Source organism: Marmota monax, unplaced genomic scaffold (genome assembly GCF_021218885.2).
Source record: "Marmota monax isolate L192 unplaced genomic scaffold, Marmota_monax_Labrador192_F-V1.1 WCK01_AAM20220418_F8-fsc00186, whole genome shotgun sequence".
NCBI classification, from domain to species: domain Eukaryota; kingdom Metazoa; phylum Chordata; class Mammalia; order Rodentia; family Sciuridae; genus Marmota; species Marmota monax.
In genome coordinates, this window is record NW_026694725.1 from 1124696 (window position 1) to 1146731 (window position 22036).

The following is a 22036-nucleotide window of genomic DNA, read 5'->3' on the forward strand; positions in this document are numbered from 1 at the left end:
TATATCAAGCAAATGACCTCTCTCCCTAAACCTCAGTTTTCTCACCTGTGAATAGGGGATCAAAATTGTTTTGAGACTTAAATAATACTTGTGGAATCTTACACACATGGAGCATTCCCTAAATGTTACTGTTATCATTATTAACATTCTTCTCATTCCTACTACCTAGAAAGTCAATTAGAGTAGTTAAAAGAATAGCCAAATTTATAATGTATAAGATAAATAAGGGATAGTCCCCAGGGAGATGGGTTGATGGCCAACATTTCTGCACATCAACGAAGAAAACCACTGACTCTCAATATCGCAGAGGCTATAAAATCCAATTTCTCCATATGACAGCTGGGGCAGAAGAGACTCAGAGAAAGGCTCAGCCACCTGAGGAAGCACCATGATTACTCCCTTAGGGTTCTGACTCCTCCTCTGCCAACCTTTAAGTCTTACCATGTTGTATCTCCCCAACATGGATTTGTAGTTGTCACCTCATTACAGTATAGAACACTCATAGAAAGGTTTGTTTTCTAATAAGAGTACTGGATACAGTGAACATCATACTTAATGATGAAAGATTACATTTTTTTCCCTCATTCCATTGGAAACAAGACTAGGAAATCCACTCTCACCACCACTATTCAACATTGTACAGAAGATTCTAGTCAGGACAATTAGTTAAGAAAGAGAAAACATCCAAATTGGAAAGGAAAAAGTGAAACTATCTCTACTCACAGAAGCCATGACCTTGTAAATAAAAAATCCTAGGGAATCCATTAATGAGATAAGAAGAAGAAGATGCAAGACCTATACACTGAATACTATAAAACATCGCTGAAAAATAATCATCTAAATAAATGGGAAGATATACCATGTTCATAGATTTAAAAACTTATGTTGTTAAGATGGAAATACTCCTCAAATTAATCTACGGATTCAATTGAATCCCTACTATATTCCTAATAATAATAATAATAATTATTATTATTAGGAATTATTATTATTATTATTATTTGGAATATAGTAGGGAATATATTATTTGGAATTATTATTATTATTATTATTATTATTATTATCCTTCTTCTTTTCTTCTCCTTCTCTTTCTCCTGCTCCTTCTCCTTCTTCCCCTCTCCTCCTCCTTTACTCTTTCTTCTTCCTTACTCTTTCCCCCTCCACTTTTACTCTTTATTCTTCCTTCTTCCTTATTCTTTCCTCCTCTTCCTTCTCCTCCTCTCTTCCCCATTGCCCTCCTTCTTCTCCTTCTTTATAAGCTGATCATGAAATTCATTTGGAGATGCAAGGCATCCAAAATTGTCAAAACAATTTCAAAAAAAAAAAAGTACAAAGTCAAAAGACTTGTACTTCTCAACCTTGAAATTTATTACACAGGTGCCATAATCAAGACAATATGGTACTGGCATAAGGACAAATATTGATCAATGGAATGTATTTATTGTCTAGAAATAAACTCTTGCATTTATGGTTGAGTGATTTGTATATTAGTGTGTCAAGATAATTCAAAGGGGAAATTTTTTTTTAACAATAGTGCTTGGACAAGTGAATATCCACATGCAAAATAAATAAATAAATAAATTTGGACTCCTCTATATAATATTCAAAATTCAATTCAACATGGATCAAAGACCTAGCTCTAAGTATTACAACTTTAAAATTCAGGGGAAAACCCAGGAATACATCAATGAGCTAGGTAATAATTTCTTAGATATAAGAAAAGTATAAGTGACAAAAGGAAAAATAGATAAACTAAACTACTTCAAAATTTAACTTTTGGGCTTTGAATGTTATCATCAATAAAGTATGAAGATAATCTACAGAATTAGAACATTTGTAGATTATATTATCTCCAAAAAGACTGGTGTCCAAAACATATAAAGAACCTTATAACCTGATAATAGCCAATTGACACATTTTTTTAAAAAAATGGGAAAAGAATTTGAATAGACTTTTTTTACAAAGAATATGAACTACCCACCAGCATATGAACATTACTGGTTGTTAAGGAAATGCAAATTAAAACCACGATGAAATACCACTTCACATTACTACAATGAATAAAATTTAAAAGACAGGTAATAATGGATGTGGAAATATTTAAGCCTCATATGTTGCTGGATAGAATATCAAATAGAAAGCTACTTCAAAAACCAGTACAATAGTTCTTCAAAATGTTAAGCATAGACTTAACATATGATTCTACTTTTAGGCATTTACCCAAGAGAAATGAAGACATATAGTCAAACAAAAACCATGCAGAAGTGTTCATAGCAGCATTATTTATAATAATAAAAATACAGAGACCACTCAAATATCCATCACCTTATAAATGGATAAATAAAAGGAGGCAAATCCAAAAATGGAATATTACTAGTCAAGAAAGAAGAATAAATGAAGTACTTCTATATGCCATGACATGGATATAAAGCTGTCCTAAGTGAAAAAAAGCTAAAGGCCACATACCAAACGATTTCATTATTTACATGACAATCCAGAATAAGCCAATCTACAGAGACAGAAAGTAGATTAGTTGTTGCTCAGGGTTTGGAAACTATAGGGTACACAATTTTGGAGGAGGGGGATTTTAAATTTAGATTGTGGGGACAGTTGGACACATCAATGAATAAACAAAATACCACTGAATTGTATATTTTAAATGGGTGGATTTTAAGAGTATAGAATCAAATCTCAATAAAATATTTTAAAAATAAATGAACTTGATATCTTTAAAATTAAAAAAAAAAGACAGCAATAGTCCTTGGGGATTAAGCAGAACTGGATTTGATTACCACATGCCTCCCCACAACTAGCTGTGTGGTCTTGGGGAAGTTCCTCTACCAATCTGGGGTTTAATGGTAGCTTTTTACACTCAACAGGAAGAAAAGTAAGAGAGCAGGAAATACATGCAGCCCCAGGGTTACAATGAAGGCAGAATGTAGGTGACTCTCAAAGGACGAAAGAAGTACATCCAAGGCGACCAGCTAGACTTAGATCCCTAACCCCTGTCTGTACACCAGAAGAGGTGCCTTTCCTAAATGTCACACACACCAGGGTGCCCCAGAACCCTGCTATGCAGTGGGCACTGACCACAACTTGTCCCCCAGGTGAAACCTGCTTCCCTTCACCAGACAGCTGCAATTTGTGCTCCGTTGTTATCTCCCATCAATGGCTAGGTTTACAGCAAGAACAGAGGCATTTACAATAATCAAAGAATGGCGGAAATGCAAGAAGGATCCTGATGATGAAATTCTAGGCCATTTTTATCTTACACTGCTGCTCATTGGGAAGGTCATTTCCTCCCAGGGCCTATAAGGCATTAGATGCTTTGAGCTTTGCATTCTCAATAGTGTAATGAAAATAGATGTTGAATGCTAAAACATAAACATATGTATCATTCATAATGCATTCAGATGTTTTTTAATTATTCATGTTTCCTGAAAGTTATTTGACCTATCATGCATATATATCCAAGCAATGTTTATATTAGAACCATGTACGCAATTCCAGCTCTTTGGCATTCCCGTCGATGGAATTAAAATTAAATGAGTCAGTGGTCAATAAAAGTTACATGTGATTTCCATAAAATTATCCATTGTATATTGCTCTTTGGTGGAGGAAGAAGGTTGCATGGGGTTGCCGAAGCTGACAGAACACAGAACGCTTGCTTTCTGATGAAGGCAGCTGTGATGATTAGTCTTTCCTGAGTATGAATTCATTATTTCCCTGAATAATTGGTGGACTTGGATGTGTTCTTTGTCTAGGAAAAAAAATAACTCAGAGGTCCACCCTCTCTATTTCCTGTTTTGTTTTGTTTTGAAAAATGCTGGTATTCTGGGCTCAAAAACACTACACACTTCTGTTTTGTTACTTGCATAAATTTGCACATCAAAATGAATGGTTCCAACTGAAAGGATGCAAAATAAAACGAAATTTGAATTCAAATCCAAGATGGGGAAAAGACATATGTAAAAAACAAACAGATTTTTTGATCTTAACTTTTTTTCAGAAATCAGATTGAAGAAAGACAAAACCACACACATACTCTTTAGATTTCAAAGGAGGGTGGCACTCAGAGACAGGTACTACCAAAGAGTATTCCCCACATACACTTGCACACCAAGAGTACTTACAGATCACAGCAAATTTCAAAGCTCAGAAATGTGACTCTGAAGACATGCTCACCATCACATTCCTACTTTTGGAAGCCCACCCAGAAAAATGAAATGTAAGGAACATTATGAAAAAACCTCAACCAAATACAAGCATGAATTTGCTTCTGTTAGCCTTAAGAGCCATTTCTTGCTTCATCCTTTGATTTCCCCCTCCAGTGTGACTACTGGTTGGATGCATAGACCCAGGTTAGAACCTTTTACTGGCTGTGTGACCTCTGGAAAATGACTTAATCTGTAGACATACGTTTTTTCCATTATTTTTCATTTACATAACAATTACAAGCCTCATGGATTTACTGTGAAAATAAATAAGATAATATAGTACCCTTAGAATAGTGCCTGGCCTACAGCAAGCCTTCTGTAAGGGCTAACTGCCGGTGTGGGGCTTGTTAGTGGTGATGGTACCCAGAGGAACCAGGCTGGAGACGTTCTTTCTCCCCCAACCTGACCTCTTTGTCAGTTCTCCAGAAGAGGTGCCTTTCCTAAACATCCCGCACACCCTGATGACCCCAGAGCTAGTTATGCAATGGGTATTGACCAGACAGTAAGAACCACCAGGAAAGAAACGGATCCAGTCATAGAGAGAGCCTGCTACCCAAGAGTTCCCGCTGCAGGATGAGGGGAGATGCCAGGCTCTCACTTGATCCAGTCCCGCATAACTCCCTCTCACAGCCCAGTCTCCCTTCACTAAGACAGTCCAGATACCATGACAACAGGATCTTAACAGATAAAGAGGACAATGAGCAATCAGCACAGCATCTTACCTCATCCTCATTCTCAGTCATATTTGTTTCCAATTTCTGCACGACCGACTTGTCGCTCTCCTTTAGCATTTTTTCTCGAACTTTGGTTTCATACTCAGGCCGGGAGTGTTCCTAAACCAAAGAGTCAGAGAGCAGTTAGTAAACAGGAAGAACGATGACCTTGGCCTCCGGGTTATAGGCAGACACATGGAGTACATCAAAGTCAGGGTTTAGGATTGGATGTTACTGTACATGAACTGCCACACCACACACAATCACAAAAAGTCTAGACCAGGAACACAATGTGGAAGACACAGGGTGAGAGGGGACACATGACACTTTTTGTCACACTGAAAACCAAACCTGGGCACGGTCCTGGGAATGGCACCGGTGTTGAGAAAGGAGAGAGGAAATGTTAACTGGGCAGCTGACGCAAAGAGAAGCCATGTGCTTTGCATAGCAGTTTGACAAAGGCAGAGGCATACACCTGGTCATCCCACTAACTATCCTCAGACCTCAAACTTCCGAGGAGTCAAATCCCAGCTGGAGAAACAGATGTGCCCCCACAGCTGGGAGTTAGGGCAACAACAACACTTCTTCCCCATTCCATTATTCTGTAAGCTAAAATGGCAACTAATAAACATCAAAGTCAACAGTGACCACAGGGAATCTTAAAACTCACTTGCCTGAACCTGTTTCCTGCACGGCATAGGTGAGTAACTCATTGGCAAGTACATCAATGCTCAAGAGACACCGCTGGGCCATTCAGCCATACAGACCTGCATAGTGAGTCACCAGGCATACGAAAGAGCACCTAACTCATCAAGAGAACCATGATCAAACCAAATCAATGCAGATGCTGGGGCAGGAAGATGCATGAGTCACTTCAAAGGGAATTTAACAGTGGACACCTGACCTCGCTGGCAGGCCTTCCCTTTAGCTTCTAGTTCCAGGACAAATATCAAGAGGTATGAGGACTTCACGTTCCTGCCTCATTTACTCCTAGGGATTCGGGCGCTGGCTCTCAGTGGACTTGGCTATTCAGAGAACACACATTTTCTTATCACTGCCTGCATGTCAGAGATTCCAGAGGTCAACAATATAGGCTCCTGACCTGTCTCTGGTTTTCCCAAGTCAAGCCATGATGTTAGAGAAACCATGTAACTAATAAGTATGACAGGACAGTAGGTGACGCTGTTCACAGGCTTTAGAGGGTCCTCCATCTCAACCAGTCTTCCAGGGTTGGTCAGTCCCACCCCTTCCAGGAGCCCTTCTCTTGACTGTTGCAACATACCTACAGGCTAGCCAGGGTCTCCTCCCTTTCCAAATTCCTTGAGTTTTATAACTTACGCCACACACTGTAGCTATAGATTACATATTTGTCTCTTATTTCCTAGCTGTTTGGCTTGCAAGCATCTTCTTATCCTAACATAAGGGTTGGCTACCTGCTCTGTATCATGTTGTGTTTCTCACAAACTGGTACCATGCGGAAAACACAGAATTCTTGAAATGCTGGTGAAGTTCATTGGATTCTGTCTCTCACCTTCATCCATTCTCCCACACAGCATTTTCCAAGGTGTGTTCCAAAAGAGTTTTAGGTAAAAAGTGATTTTAGCATCCAAAATATTGGAAAATACCGCTCAATGTATTATCTTTCCAAGAGACACAATAAGTAAATTATAAATCTCTGAGAAATGCTATAAAGATATTTGGTTTGAAGTTTTCCTCCTTGGGCCCTAAAATCTGGTCACTTTCTTTCCTACATTATTCCAATGAAAGATTTTAATTTAAACTCCTGATTGACTGATAGGATGTTTCCCACCAGTCTCTGGTTTTCCAAAACATGCTATGATACCACACAGAGTTTCCTTGTATCCCTCTAGTTATTATAGAGGGATACAGTTGTAGCTGTGGCCCACCTCACCCCATGCTAGGGACCAGTTCAGATCTCTCCTATCTATTTAGAACAAGTCCAGCTTTTCAGCACATGGACAAGAGTCTGAAACTCAAAGCAGAGCCAAGGTGTCCTTCAATCTGCTGAGGTAGATTAGGCAAGGATCTCCCCATTTGCTGTCAAGCAGCTCTGATGAGGTTTTAAAATCCTTCAAAAACTCCTGATAAAAGCAGAATCTAAGCCTGTAAGGACTTTTTTGACACATCCAGCCAAGGGCAGATTAACCTAACCATCCCCAAACACAACCTCCCTGGGTGGGTAATCTGATGTCAACTTATCACAAATACATAATCCTTCCCACCAACTACTGGGAACTATTTCCATCTGGTGAAAGAACTCAGGCCATCTCAGAACCAACCACCTTTGGCTGATCTGAAGAGGTAAATCTAAAGATGCTTCAACAAATGTCCTCAACAAGGAGTTATCAAGCACCTACTACACTCTGAGTTCTTTTCGAGGCACTGGCTACACTACTGCATTGACCCTATACAGCCAGCCCCTCCTACCATACAGCTCATCTTCAAGTAGAGGAAACAGAAAGAAAGCTGTGCCAGAAAGGATAAACTAGCTGATGGGGATAAGAGAATAAGAACAACAGAAGAAAGAAGCAGACCGGGGAGTCAGGGGAGGCCAAGCTGAGGAGGGTAATGCTTCCTGAGAGAAAAGGCCGTGTGGACACTGGGGGAAATGCATTCCATGCAGCTGAAACAGCAGGAATGAACTTGGGACAGGATGGAGGCCTGTGTGGCTGGAAGTTCTCAGCAAGGAGGACAACGACACAAGCTCTAACCAGGAAGGTAGGCAATGGGAAGCCACTGAAGATATCTACAGCTCCATGTGATAGGTGAGGGGTGGGATAGAGAGGGATGGGCAGGCATGAGAGGCCTCCCTACAACGAGGTCATCCAGGGTCCAAAGGAGTCCTTCAACAAGTCCCTTGGTGATGTCCATAAAAACATCCTAACATTGGGACTGTACTGGGTCAGTGAGTGGGCTCTGGGGCCTGGCTGCTTGCCTCTTTCTCTTCTCTCATAAGAAAGCAATCTCCATCTTCTGTCTGCACTCAGGTTGACCAGATGGACTTAAGCCAATGTGCTTGTTCCACTTCTCTGGTGGGGGATGGGGAGTGCAATATGCTGGGGACACCCATGGGAGAAGGACCAAAGATGAAGAATGGGCTTTGGTCTATGTGTGTTTAGCACTCTTCTTCTTCCGAGTAGGAAAGTGCTAGTGAATACCACAGGGAGGAATAACACCTTGAGTTCCAAATAGCTAGGCTTGGGAGTATTTCTGGTACTGAAAAAAGGAATATAACTAAAATAGAAAAAGCTTCTAACCATGGCTTTTCAGGACACTTGCCTTCCTCTCCCCAACACCCAATGTTATCTGCCTTTCTTTTGTCCCACATTTGGATGTGTGCACTTCGACATACAATGCTTCATATAAGTTCTAGGAATCAGATATAAGTCACACATACCTTTCCTAGCCTGCCTTTCATCCCTTCCCATGGCCTACAGTTGATGATAAGAAGTCAGTGCCCACCCTGACCTGGTCACCAGCCTGGCCAAAGCACATACGTGTTCCTTTGTTCCTTACTGCATCCAAATCCCTGTCTCCTGCAGCCAACAGGACTTTTCTAGTGATCTTGCTTTTTCTGATCTATACCCCTAGTTTTCCTGGGCTCCTGCTTGCTGTTGTCTCCTCATGGGTGCCCCCCTTTCCCTTTGCTGCCCATTAAAATTCAACCAGTTTTCAAAACTCTGCTTTAAAAAAAAAAAGCATTTTCTCTTTTTACATTAGCCAGAAGGAAATTCTCCCACATATTTTCCATTCTATTCTAAATATTTATAGACCAGATATAGGGATGCAACCCTTTGGAGATCAAAGAGATTGTTCCTAAGGTAGTTTCATACCCCATACCAAAATCTGATGCATAGCAGGTACTTAATGGATATGCTCAAAATTGGACTGGATTTTTAGGTGTGCTTGATATTATAGTCCAAAATAGAAATGCATTAACAGAAAAAAGATTGACCTCCATTCCTCTCTCATGTTGACCCTGGGCTGTCCACTTGTGGGCTACACCAAGCATGCTGAACCAACCAGCAGGAACCTCACATAGAGATCCCATTAGGAACATTAGGCCCCAAATAAAGAAACAGATAAACCCAGTTGTGGTCAGGCCCCTCAGCCTACACAAGAGTTCCTTAGTCACCTACCTGAACTTACCATGGATCATTGGGTTAAACAGAAAAACAGGAAATCTGGCTATACGGAAAAAATGAATTATAATTCCACTCCTGCCAGGAACCTGTTACAGAGATTTCAGGACATTGAGTCATAACTGATGCTTCTTTGTGTGCAAGTATGTCTACTTTTCTTCTTTAACAGGGAGATGTTCTGGCTTCTTCAGCTCTACTTAGCAGACACACTTAGCTTATCTCTAGCCCACACAGACTTGGATCCCAGGGTATTTCTTCTGTTCCTTGAAGACATCCTACTCCCTAGAATAAGGAGAGTAAGACCTATTCCCTGTTTACCTCCCCACACGATAAACCACATTCCCTCCTTCTCCCTCCCCACCCACCCTCTCTGTATATCTTGACACATTTTAGCTGAATAAAATGGGACCAAGAGGACAATTATGTCCCCACTAGATAACCCACACCAAACTAATTTCTGTAACTCTTTCTATTGGGAGAACCAGTTCAGGCATTTATCTCTGAGAAATGAAATTGCTTTATTATTCTCTTGCTTATATTCCTGACTAATTTGAATCGCTCTCTAAAGGCAGAATCCACATGAACATTCTTTTTTGTCACAGAATCCATGATGGTGTTAATTTCAGGGCCTATGCTTAACATATAGGATGGGTGGATGGGGTTCAATCAATTGAAAACCAATTTTAACTGAAGAAAATCTACATTATTGCAGATTTCATTCCATGCAACTGCCCTGCAGGCCCTACTATTTCTCAGCTCATCTGTTCAAAGGCAACTGGGACTAATTAGAGCATTAAAGAGAAGAAACGAAATACACTAGACTTGGGAATACAGAGGCATGGAAACAATACTAAATTGGAGGTTTCATTTTTCTTGCTTATAAAACATCAGGACCACAAAGCCAGTGGTCCCCAGTTCAAGGCAGAGAACATCAGTTAGTGAGGAAAAGACTCACTCTCCATGCAGCCACCTATGGCTCATAGCCAGCCTTTGCAAGCGAGGACTCAGGTAACTCAAAGTGCTTCCTAGTCCTCTAGACACAGTTCCTAGCACTTCGTCCATAATATCCACAGTATTGGAAGTTCCACTCCAATATTCATATTTGCTTTCCTGCCCATGGTGGCATGTGATATCAGTAGCTCTTGAAAGTTGTAATGGTCACCACAGAGGGAGCTAACTGAGCTTGGAAGGGAAAGAAGAGGGAATAGAAAGCTAAGTGAGGTTGCTGTCTGAGGAAGGAGGATAACCATGAGCAACCATGACACACTGTCCATCATCACCTCACCAGCATCAAGACTAGGGCACTAGCTCTCAAAAGAGCTGCAAGAAAAGGCTGATTTGTTGATGTCCTTTAAATATCCTCTTCCAAAATAAATAAAATCAGCATACTATCATGACATAGACACATCAATATTTATAGCAGCACAATTCACAATAGCCAAATTATGGAACCAGCACAGAAGCCCATCAACAGACAAATGTATAAAGAGACTGTGGTCTATACACACAATGGATTTTTACTCAGCCATAAAGATGAATGAAATGACAACATCTGCCATTGAATGGAACTGGAGAACATCATGCTAAGTGAAATATGACAGACACAGAAAGTAAAGGATCCAGTGTTTTCTCCCATTTCTCCCAAATGTGGAAACTTGAACTAAATCTGGGGGAAGAAGCAGGGTGGTTGAGGGGAATCCATAAAAATAGAAGAATCAGTGGAGTAGAAGAAGGGGATTGAGGAGCAGGGAGGAAGGACTGGAAAGGAGGAACTGCAGAATAAAAGTCACCAGATTATGCTGCATACATATATGAATATACCACAGTGGAGTCTACCTTCATCTATATCTATAAAGCACTCATTAAAATGAGATAGATAGATAGATAGATAGATAGATAGAAATAAAGGGAAGGGGAAGGGAGTAGAGGTGGGAGTGATGGAAGGGGAACACTTTACCTCTTAAGGAAGAAGGGAGAGAAAGTTGAAGTACTGGGGATTGAAATTCACGGAGCAAATTATATTCCATGCATGTATGGCAATGTCAAAAGGAACCCCACTATTAGTATAACTCGAATGCACTAATAAAAACATTTTTAAAAATCATCTTCCCAGAAGACTCAATTCTAGAAGAATCTATCCTTTACCCTCAAGCTCACCTTCCAGTTTCACACACAGAGTTCCACCTCACACCATAGTAGTTAAGAGGTCTTTCTTTGTCCTCAGGTATCAATGGTCTGGCATCCATGCCTCTCCAGTGGCCCTCAGTAGGCCCACAGAGGCATTCTGACACACTCCTGCTCTGGGCTACATAGGAGTGATTCCTATTCTCTGGCTTCATGCTCTCAAGTCTGCCTCTTGCTTCTTGCATCTTATGCCATCTCTTTTCCCAGAGTAGGGTCCTGGTACATATGACTATCCATTAGCCCATGTCTTACAGCTTGAAGGAAGAAGGAACCCTTGAACCTTCAGCCTCAATGCCTATCAACCATGCTCTAGCCCATATAGCCACGCTGCAAAAGCAGCCACTGTTTGACCCAGCTAGGGCTGGCTGATGAGACAGCAAACATCCATGGCTATCCTACAGAAGATAGTCTATTTCCAGGGTCAAAGCAAAGCAAGGGCCCAGAGAAGTACACAAGGGAACTCACTTCTTCCTCTTCTATACCAGTCAGGTCCCAGAAATAGCCTAGTCGCATCTGTAGTCTCTTCCAGTTTTCCAGAAACATGGTAGCTTAAAAAGAAGGAAAAAATTCAATTATTTTTGAAGGGTGGATTCTGAGTAGCCTTTTCACTTTCACCAGTAAAAGGAGGGAATACATTATATAGATTTCACATTTATAAGCTTTCTTTAAATTTTAGCTCACTTCTAGCTGAGCTTCTTAAAATATTCCAAATCCTTGAATGGTATGTAGATACACAGTCATGTGTCACTTAACAAGAAGGGGAAACATTCTGAGAAGTATGCATTAGGCAATTGTATCAGTGTATGAACATCATAGGGTGTATGTACACAAACAGCTATGGTGTCACTAGATGATACAATCTTATGTGCCCACCATTGTATAAGTGGTCCTTTGTTGACCAAAACATCATTATACAGTGTGTGGCTACATTAAAGGAACACATTCATACACACCTCTTTCCCTACTTCTAAGTTATGAGGAAAGGATTAGATTTGATCCTACAAAATTAAGAAAAGATGTAACACCAAAAAAAAATCAAATAACCCAATCAGTAAATGGCCCAAGGAAATGAACTGATCCTTCTCAGAAGATGATATACAATCAACAAATATATGAAAAAATGTTCAACATCTCTAGAAATTAGAGAACACAAATCAAAATTACTCTAGATTTCATCTCACTCCTGGAAGAATGGCAGCTATTAAGAATATGAACAACAATAAGTGTTGGTGAGGAAATGGGAAAAAGGCACGTATATACATTGCTGGTCAGACTGCAAATTGGTGCAATCTATCTGGAGAAAAGTATGGAGATTCCTTGGAAAACTTGAACTGGAACCACCATTTGACCCAGATATCCCATTCCTCAGTTTATACCCAAAGGACTTAAAAACAACATATACAGGGACACAGCCACATCAATGTTTGTAGCAGCACAATTCACAATAGCTAAATTGTGAAACTAACCTATATGCCCTTCAATAGATGAATGGATAAAGTAACTTTGGTAGATATACATAATAGAATATTATTCAGCATTCAAAGAGAATAAAATCATGGCATTTGCAGGTAAATGGATAGAGTTGAAGAATATTATGCTAAGCAATGTAAACCAATCTCAAAAAACCAAAGGCTGAATATGTTCTCTTCTATGTGGATGCTGATCCATAATGGGGATGCAGGGGGAGCATTGGAGGAATGGAGGAACTTTAGATAGGGCAAAGGGGAGAGAGGGGAAGGGAGGAAGCATTGTGTAGGAAAGATGGTGGGATGAGATGGACATCATTACCCTAAGAACATGTATGAAGACACAAATGGTGTGACTCTACTTTGGAGAGACATGAAAAATTTTGCTCTATATGTGTACTATGAGTTGAAATGCATTCTGCTGTCATATATAAGAAATTAGAATAAATAAATAAATTTTTAAAAATTAAAGGAAGATGGAAGATTGAAGAAAATAAAAATGGAGGGATTTGTAGCCTTTTGACCAGCCTCATCTTGCCTATGCATGGATTCTTCCTGAACCTTTGTCAGCATCTCTCTCCCTCATCTCTTTCTTTCTGTCCCCAGCACCACTTCCTTTCTATTGGCCATAATCATCTGATTCTGAGATGATGTAACAGCCTCTTAACAGTTCTATCTGACTCAAGAGTCTGGAGACTCAACTATAGATTTAATCTATGTAGAATAATCTCCATAAGTAGCATTCACTCATTTTTTCATTTGTTCAGAAAAGATCTGTAGAACGTCTACCATCCCAACCCATCTGTCAAGTTTGCCCATGGCTTTTCCAAGGGCATACACAACATGCTCTAGGCAAAGCTTGCTATCTACTACAATCCTAAAGTCAAAGCTGGTCCTATCAGGATTGAACACCTGATCTAGGTTCTGCTGATGGACTAGTCAGAGTCTCTCTTTAGAATATTGAAAAGAAGAAACAAAAAGAGAAGCAGAGATGAGAGAAACCACACAGCACCTGAAAAAGGAGGGAAGGCTCTGGTTTCTGATTACTTCCCCAGCTCCAGTTCCCAGGAAGCCTGGCTATATTTTATTTCCTACATCCTTGAGTTTGTCTCTTGCTATCTTACAATAAATATTTGTGTTTTAAGCAAGCCTGAGTGGATTTCTAATCCTGCAAAAATAATACCCCCAATTAAGGTATCTGTGATGTACAAAACACTGTTTTAGACATTGTGGGGGAGATGAGGTGAATCTGATACAGATTTTGCTTTGAAGTTGTTTGCAGTCTATAAAGATAGATTGTAAACAACTATAATACAAGGCATAAAAATAACAGAGACTTAAGAATGATACAGACAGAAAACTATGGGTATGCAAAAGAGGAATGTTAGCTGTCAGAGGAGGCATGAGTTGGGCTTTAGCCAGCAATGGGATTTAGGCAGTGAAAAGTGGGAGAATGCCAACACTCCCCTACATAAACTTTCAGTGGCTCCTTATGGTCTGAGTCTTCTCTGGATGTCAGGACCACGAAAATCTGACCCACTCCTCTATTGAAATCTCCCACTATTTATCAACACATACCTCATGCCCGCATTGCTGCTAAGCTCCTCACTGTCCTCTGTACCCCAATTTGTGCAGAATGTACCCTTCTCCTATCCTATCCTCTCATCCCCAGTCAGTCCAAGTCCCCTCTTTCTCCACACTCATACTGTCCTTTTGGTCACAGCACAAAAGGAAAGGGAAGGAATGTGATACTCCCCAAGGTCATCCCTCCAGCTCTACACCATCCCTGGTAGGGACCTACACAGACCTCACTGCATGCTGGGCTTGATTGCTGTCTGCTATTTCAGGTCTGCTGTGCTCTATCAGGGCTATCAACTCTTCCTGGGCTCATGGTTGTCCATGTTTAACTTGGGCATAGCACAGAACTGGGAATGGCAAACACCTATGTACTAGTTGGCCATGTGATGACTTAAAGCTACATTTATTTACTTGCAACTACATTAGAATACACTAGCATATATGTTTTCCTCCCTTGTATTTGAAGTATTTCTTATGAGTGCCACCTGACCTCTTGACACTGACATTGGCCTGGAGACACTCTGAGATCAGGGGAAAGTCTTTCCTTTACCTATTATTCTTCATGGTGCTGAGAAGAGTGTGCATACAGCAGGGCTCAGAGTGCTGACCAAGTAGGGTCTCCATGAGAATAGGAAGTCAGACTGTGGGATCACACGAGAGGAACAAAGCAATAATGGGAAGAGGAGTCATGGGGGCAAGGGAAGGCCATCATGCCAGGAAGAGTAGCTCACAGCTCCTGGGTGCATGCTGTAAGCCAAGAATTATGCTAATTGCTGTGCATATATCTCATTCACCTGGCATAAAAGCACAAAAGAGTAGGTATTGTTTTGCACCATTTACAGAAGTGATGTTCAAAGATTAACATGCCCAAGATAACATGGCACCCTGGTTATGAGTATTGATTTTAAGACACAAAGCTTTTTAAGAGCACTAACTTTAGTGACAAAGGATTAGATCAACATGTACTTGCTACAGAATCCAAAGATGATGAGGAGAAGATTTGGAACATCCATTGAGGACAGTCTGACCTCTAACTTGGTGTCCTTAACCTCTATTCAGAAAAGATTTCAGAAACCCTCTCTCTCTACTTCCTCTTCAGTAGGGCTTCACTGCCCTAAAGTTTCTTGGAGTTTAAAGCCAGACTGCAGCAGGTGTGCCTGAAGTTTCCTGCAGATTCCTATCCTGCTGACCAGGATGGGAGTATCCCCAAGACCAGTTACATCAAGACCCCGAGTTTCCACAAACTTCATCCTCACTGCCATCAAGACAGCTCGAGTCTCTCTCTACACAGAGCCACTTCTTCCCAGTCTATTCCTGGCAGACCTGGGCCCTGGCCCAGGCCCACCCAACACAACACCACTAATCATAATAATCATGATAATGAGAAGCATTGCTATAATTTTTAATTGTAATTTGTAGGCAATCATGCCTAGGGCTCTTGGCTGCTGTAACCAAATACATAATCACATAAAACACAACAAGGCTGTTAAAAAAATAAAAACCTCTCCAAAGCCAGGAAGCTTGGGCCCAATCCCACCATCTTTGTATTTTACAGGGGTGGAGGCAGTAAATGATTGAGGATCTTAGAAGGGGTGGAGGTATCCATCTGCTTATCATGGCTTTTGAGGAAATACAAAAGACACTTGTTGGGGCTTAAACCCATAAAGTACAAGTGAAAATCACAATTCTCTACAAGATATTATGTGTCCTAGGAAGGTTCTTGAGGGATCATGGGCCCAGAGTCATTATGTTTTAGCTACTCAGTGGTGGTAATATCCACAAGATGAATTATTGGGAATTAGGGTTGTAATATATCAAAAAACTAATGTGTATTCCAGGTTCCAAATCAGTTCAAGTGGATCTCAGGGTAATTACAAGATGCCCTGCTTGATGAAGAGACACAGAGCTGCCCATGACCTACCAGACAACAAGTCCAAATTCTCTTAGCTCTCCTGACCCTTCTTATAGAAAATTCCAGAGCTGTATGGCCATTTCCTGCTGTTTACTGCTTCTACTTTTGACTACCCATATGCTCTTGGGAAGCTGTTGTTCTTCCTGGAAACCAGCGTGCCCCCTTGGAAGTTTTCTGTGGTGGCTTAGCCATGCAGGATTTTTTCCAGCTAAGTTCTGTCTCCACCCAAGTACAGGTCCCCACAGGGAATGGAGAAAGTTTGTGTTCCTGTTCTTCCAGCACTACTGAGAACAGACCTCTCCCTCTCCTCCTTCTCACACTTTTAGGGATGTGTGACTCAGGGCCCCATCTTGGCATGTCCTCCAGACCCTGCAGAGGCAGTGATAAATCAAGCGGCTTCTAAAGCAGGATCAAGATCCTGCTGGTCTGTGATCCTGTGGGAGCACTAGGAGCCTGCACATTCAATGATGAGCAAAGAGCAGGTGGCTACTCAAATGGACTGAAACATGTTGACTTCGTCCTTTTGAAAATACACATGGGTGTGTCATTTTAGAAACATTTAGTTACCATGGGTGGTTGTTCCAGGTTAGTTTTTAAGACTAGGAGTGTGTATGTGTGTGAGAGAGAGTGAGTGTGTGAGTGTGTGTGTGTGTGTGTGTGGGTGGGTGTGTGTGTTTTCATGATCTGATAAGTGTGGCTCAGAGCAAGTTTGTTACCCTGATACTCTTGGGAGGAAAAGAGGAGGAGGAAAGTGAAGAAACTATTTGTTCTTTCCTTCTCAAATCTCTCTGGTGGAAATACAGAAAACACCACTCTGGTACTCAATAAAATCTCTACAGTCTATATTCATGGTGTCCTAAATATAGCATTGAGCCTGGGGTCAGGAGGCCAGATCTTAGCCCACTTTTACCACCAGCTAACTCTCCAACCACGGGGGTTACAGCACTACTCTCTGTCTTACACAGCACAACATCTATGATTTTACATGACTAAGGAAATGTGCCTAGAGGATCCCATGGGTATGATAGGTGCTTTCAAATCATGAAATCATACATGAGGCCAGTATGGGGTTGACATTACTGTATCTAAGAGAAAACAGATAAGGTCATGAAGGATATTTTTTATTTTCTGTTTATATGAATGAGTAAAGAAGAGAAAGGAATTGTCCTTAAAAAGCTTCTTGAGATATGAAAAAAAAATCTACTAAAGAGAGCAAACTGAAGACTATGAATCGGAAGCCCTTTTCTAAGAACATTCACTGAATGGCCATGTTTTAGAGTTTGATAGCTCTACAGAGAGTCCCCATATAAGCTACATAATGACCCACTTACCCCACAGAGCCATGAAGATGGAGAAGACAACGGTGGCAGGGTTGTCAAACAGGTGGCTGGCCCGTGCAGTCCCACAGGCTGAGCTGAGGTTCCAGTAGTCACAGGACTTGTCACACAGGGGACACATGGTAAAGGCATTCTGCTGGTCACACATCTCTTTGCTGCAGTGGACAGATGCTGGGTCAGATGGAGCTCAGGTAGGGCCCAATTATAGGCAAGTTACTCTCAAAAGATCTCCCATTTCCAAATCTGTGGTTGAGTTTATCATGTCCATAAGTAAATAATATCAAAAAAGTTAGGATTGGATTGTTCATCTGAGAGTGTTACTCATATTTTGTCAAAAAAAACAGAGACAAATGGTCCATCTTTTAAGGTATGGAACTCCCTGTCACTAGATGTATCCCAGAAAGTTAGTGACTGCATGTCAGAGATATTGGGCTTTGAATGATACCCTAGAAAGTTCATTCAAAACGTGTTGAGTTTGTGAGGTTGGTAGCAAGCATCAACAATTGTGAATTAATCACCTGCCTGAAACTGGATTTCATCACCCATTCTTCAAATATGTGCCTTCTTCTTAAACCCTACTGAATGACTCACAGATGTGTGGAATGGGTCACAAGTAGAATCAAACAAGTATGTATGGTTGGACCAGCACAAGCTCTAAAAAAATCCATGGGAAACAAATGTAATAAAGCTGGGTTGGAAGCCCTTTTCTAAGAACATTCACTGCATGGCCATTTGTAGAATAGAGATTAATAACCTCAATCTAATAAGAATTATCATTACCATGAAATAGGATTAGGGAGAAAGAAAAATTCTTCCAAAGTCTAGATCCTCTGGTACTTGGGAAAGAAGCATGAGCCAGAAAATATCAAGTGCCCATATTCTACCCCATTCCAAGGACACTTCTACTTAATGGGTGGACGAGTATATATGAAATTCCATTCATTTATTAGGTTATTAGGTGAATCCAACAAATTTGGGTTCATATAAAAACTTACAAATAAGATTCAAAGAATTACCAGCACTGTCAGGCTTCCTCAGTATCCCTTCAAACCACATCGTGGCAGGAAAATGAATGAACTCATCACTTTAGTGTGTAACAAGTGGATTGTTAAGCTCATGGTTTTGGTGGGGAGAGGGTGGAGAACTCAAGAGTTCATGAAAACAAGACTTTGCCTGTTCCCACAGAGCAGCTGGAACCATGGTGATGGGGAGGCAGGGTATCCTGGGCTGAAAACCACAGTTCTGTTTTCTATAGAAAGAGGCGGCAGAGGGCGCTGCAGAGCATGGCTGACAAGGGGGAGTCCACTGTCCCATGGGGTAGCTGGTGCCCTGTTCAAAGAAGGGCCTCCATGAAACCTGTAAAGTTGAGGAACACTGTGTCCATTTCCCCATCATTAAGAAGTTGAAGAGAGAGATTTACTGAGAACTGTCACTTTCTGTCAAGTTCCAGCTTCTAGGCTTCTGTTTTTAATGAGCTATTAAGTCCCCATCAGGGAAAGGCCTTCTGTGTGAGAGAATGGAAACTCTAGGTCTCTGAGGATAAATCCTAGTTCCTCCACTGACTTGCTGCTAAGCCCTCCACTGGCAAGTGTCAATAAAAATGACTCATTCACATTGAAAATATTAAATGGTAATATCTTAGTAATAAGTTCAGCTGTGCTAGTTTCACCTGGGCACGTTCTTATTGGCAAGTACAGAACAAGGTCTATTTTAGTCTTCTGAGTCAGGCAAATGTTCACAAGGTGGATGAGAAGGAATTGCTACTTTCAGAAAAGAAAATGTCCTCTTAGAAAACAGATTTATAAAGAAAATAGTTTGTCCATATAAGTTCTTGTAAAAAGCTTTGTTTTTAAGCCATGTCTCAGTGCTGCCCTTCAAGTAAGGACTTCACTTTGTTCAGAGTTTTTTAAGCCAGGACTGGGAAGACAGATAATCCTAGTTAAACTAATCTTAGTTAAATCTAGTCAATGCTAAAAGGTCAAGAATGAAGAAAGTATTAGCAACCAACTTGGTGCAAAGCACTTTGAAACATAAGTGGTGTGTAAATTATTGTTTTTTTTTAATTAGAGTGCAGGCAGCTATCAATCACTTGTACAAAATAGCAGCCAAAGTAGCATGGATTATTCTCTATTCATCTAAATTTGAAGTCGGAATGCTTGCTATGTATTTTTTGATACAAGCGATTTTAACAAAATTCTAGAGACGTTCTGTCTCAAAATGACATTAAAATGACTTTGTATCCCCTGAAAGAGGCTGCCTCTGGACAAGTTGAGGAATGAGGAAGTTCACCAAGAATTGAAATCATGTCTGAGTTACTCACTAGCTATATGAAAAATTCAGATCTCCAGTGAGAAGTAATGGTGGCCATAAATCTAATGGCATATTTTTTCAACCCATCATTTTCTTTAGAAAGCATAGGAAGGTTGATAAATGATCTGACAATCAGTTGAACCAAGACCCTAAAGCAATTGGGGTTCTTAAGAGTGAATCACTGCTCACAAGTTGGGTAAGGCAGAACTTGCTAGCACAAAGTAGGAAGGTACAAAGAGGCAATTATTCAGACAAAACATCTGCTATTAAGGTCTCAGGCCTAAAGTAACAACGTTTTTTTCTCCAATATGGTTTGGATTAATCAGCTTTTCCAAAAAATGTTCCAATCTTCCCTATCCATGGAAGTAAGTGCTTAACAAATGAAATCAGTCCCTTGGTAAGTAAAGTTCTATAGATGTATCACATGCACATGGAATTATTACTTACCAACTTTTGAATATATCTCTCATATCAAAGTTATTAGTGTGGAATAAAGGGTGCATTTAATATCACATAAAATCTAAAACAATCCCAAAAATAGTGCAAGTTTTTAATCACACTTAGGAGTGACTGGGCTGATAGACACAGACCCATAAAGAATATGAATTTATTTAGATTCAATATTGGGATTTAGTGAATATTCCTCTGTTGATGAAGAGTGGCATTTTGTGTGTTTCCATCAGGCCCATAAATCTTGGGCTCTTGATAGATATGCAATTATGTTTAAAGAGCAGTCCTTTTTTAAAAAAAAACACTTATATATAAAATACTTATTTTTTCTATTATTTTCATCCTTCCCAATTTACCACACTCTATCCTGAGTCTGAAAAACAACACCCAAATTTCAATTTTATATTAGTCAATTTCAAACTTTCTTTACTGTTATTTACAGTTTAAAAAACATAAGACTCCAGTATGCAAATACATTCACCCTTGACCCTCACACTTATATCGCTGAAATTTATCTCAATAAACATTTGTCCTTCCTGCTTGTAATGAATAATAATGTAATACTATCCTATCTCATCATAGTTCATTTAAAAAATAACCCATCGAATTGATTCCACAACCCACCCGTGGGTTGCTCTTCATAGGTGGTAGAATATGACATGCTCTAAGGGGCACAACATGTCAGCAATGATAACAACTGCATTTTACATGTGTATATCCCTGCACATATGTTAGTGGTGTGAATGTGTGGTGTGCGTGCCTCTAGCTAGATATATAACTTTGTAGCATGTGCAGACCGTGGCCATTTCCAGCTGCAGTGGTTGCTCGCCACATGTATTCCCATATGGGGATCCAGGGCACAAGTTCTAAGTCCTGATGTGACCCAGCATGTGGACGCCCCACCCACCACACTGCTTTGTTTCCCTGTGCACACTATGGGGCTTTCCTGTTTTGATCAACCTGAGACCAGACATCTAGGAATCACAACTAGACAAAGAAAACAAGAGGACATACCTAGGCAAGCTCCCAGTGAAGCTACTGAGCTGCCAAGGAGGGTTTGAGCCTTCTGAAGACTTCACTGTTGCAAAAGGTAAAGACTTTAAACCAGGAAGCAAAAAAGTTCACCTCCCATCCCTGAAGACTATTAGCAGTTGGACTTGGACAATTTAGGTAATCTCACTGGGCATGAGTTTCTCCATCTCTAAGTGAGAATAAAACTATTATCATATAGATTTTACAACACTGATCTCTTACGGGATCAAAGAAACTAGTAAATAAAAATCATCTAGCACTATGCCTGGCAAAAGATAGGTATTTGAATATTATTTCTTCCTTCATAATAGATGGACTAGGGAAGGTAGCCCTAAAACCAATTAGAACCCTAATAACCAACCTCTTATCACAAAGGTCCCAGAACTCCCAATCAAGAATACTTGACAGATGATAGTAAAGTTTTATACACAAAATATACAAGCTCTTGTCTCTTACACCAAATTATTTAGCTTTATTCTACAGACCATTTCTATAGAGTGAGAGTGGCAAGAAGAACCATCTGGATCCTGCCTACTGATGGATACATTTTCCTCAACAAGTACAATTCTGGGTCCTTCCTTCAGGACAGCCACTATATCCCCCCCCCAAAAAAAAATAGTAGGTACTCATAATCTCCCCAGCCTTCTTATCTACCTGGCTACTGGAAGAACAGC

General features: G+C 40.4%; 1 protein-coding gene across 1 annotated transcript in view; it reads right to left on the minus strand.

Moving 5' to 3' along the window:
- Ano2 (anoctamin 2) overlaps positions 1-22036 on the minus strand; it is a 331888-nt gene that overhangs the window by 152744 nt on the left and 157108 nt on the right. The window contains exons 12-14 of the mRNA XM_046424146.1: positions 17565-17725; positions 11743-11825; positions 4940-5050 (exon numbers count right to left, since the gene is read on the minus strand). Coding sequence (XP_046280102.1) covers positions 4940-5050; positions 11743-11825; positions 17565-17725 — 355 coding nt within the window. The remainder of the gene's footprint in view (positions 1-4939; positions 5051-11742; positions 11826-17564; positions 17726-22036) is intronic.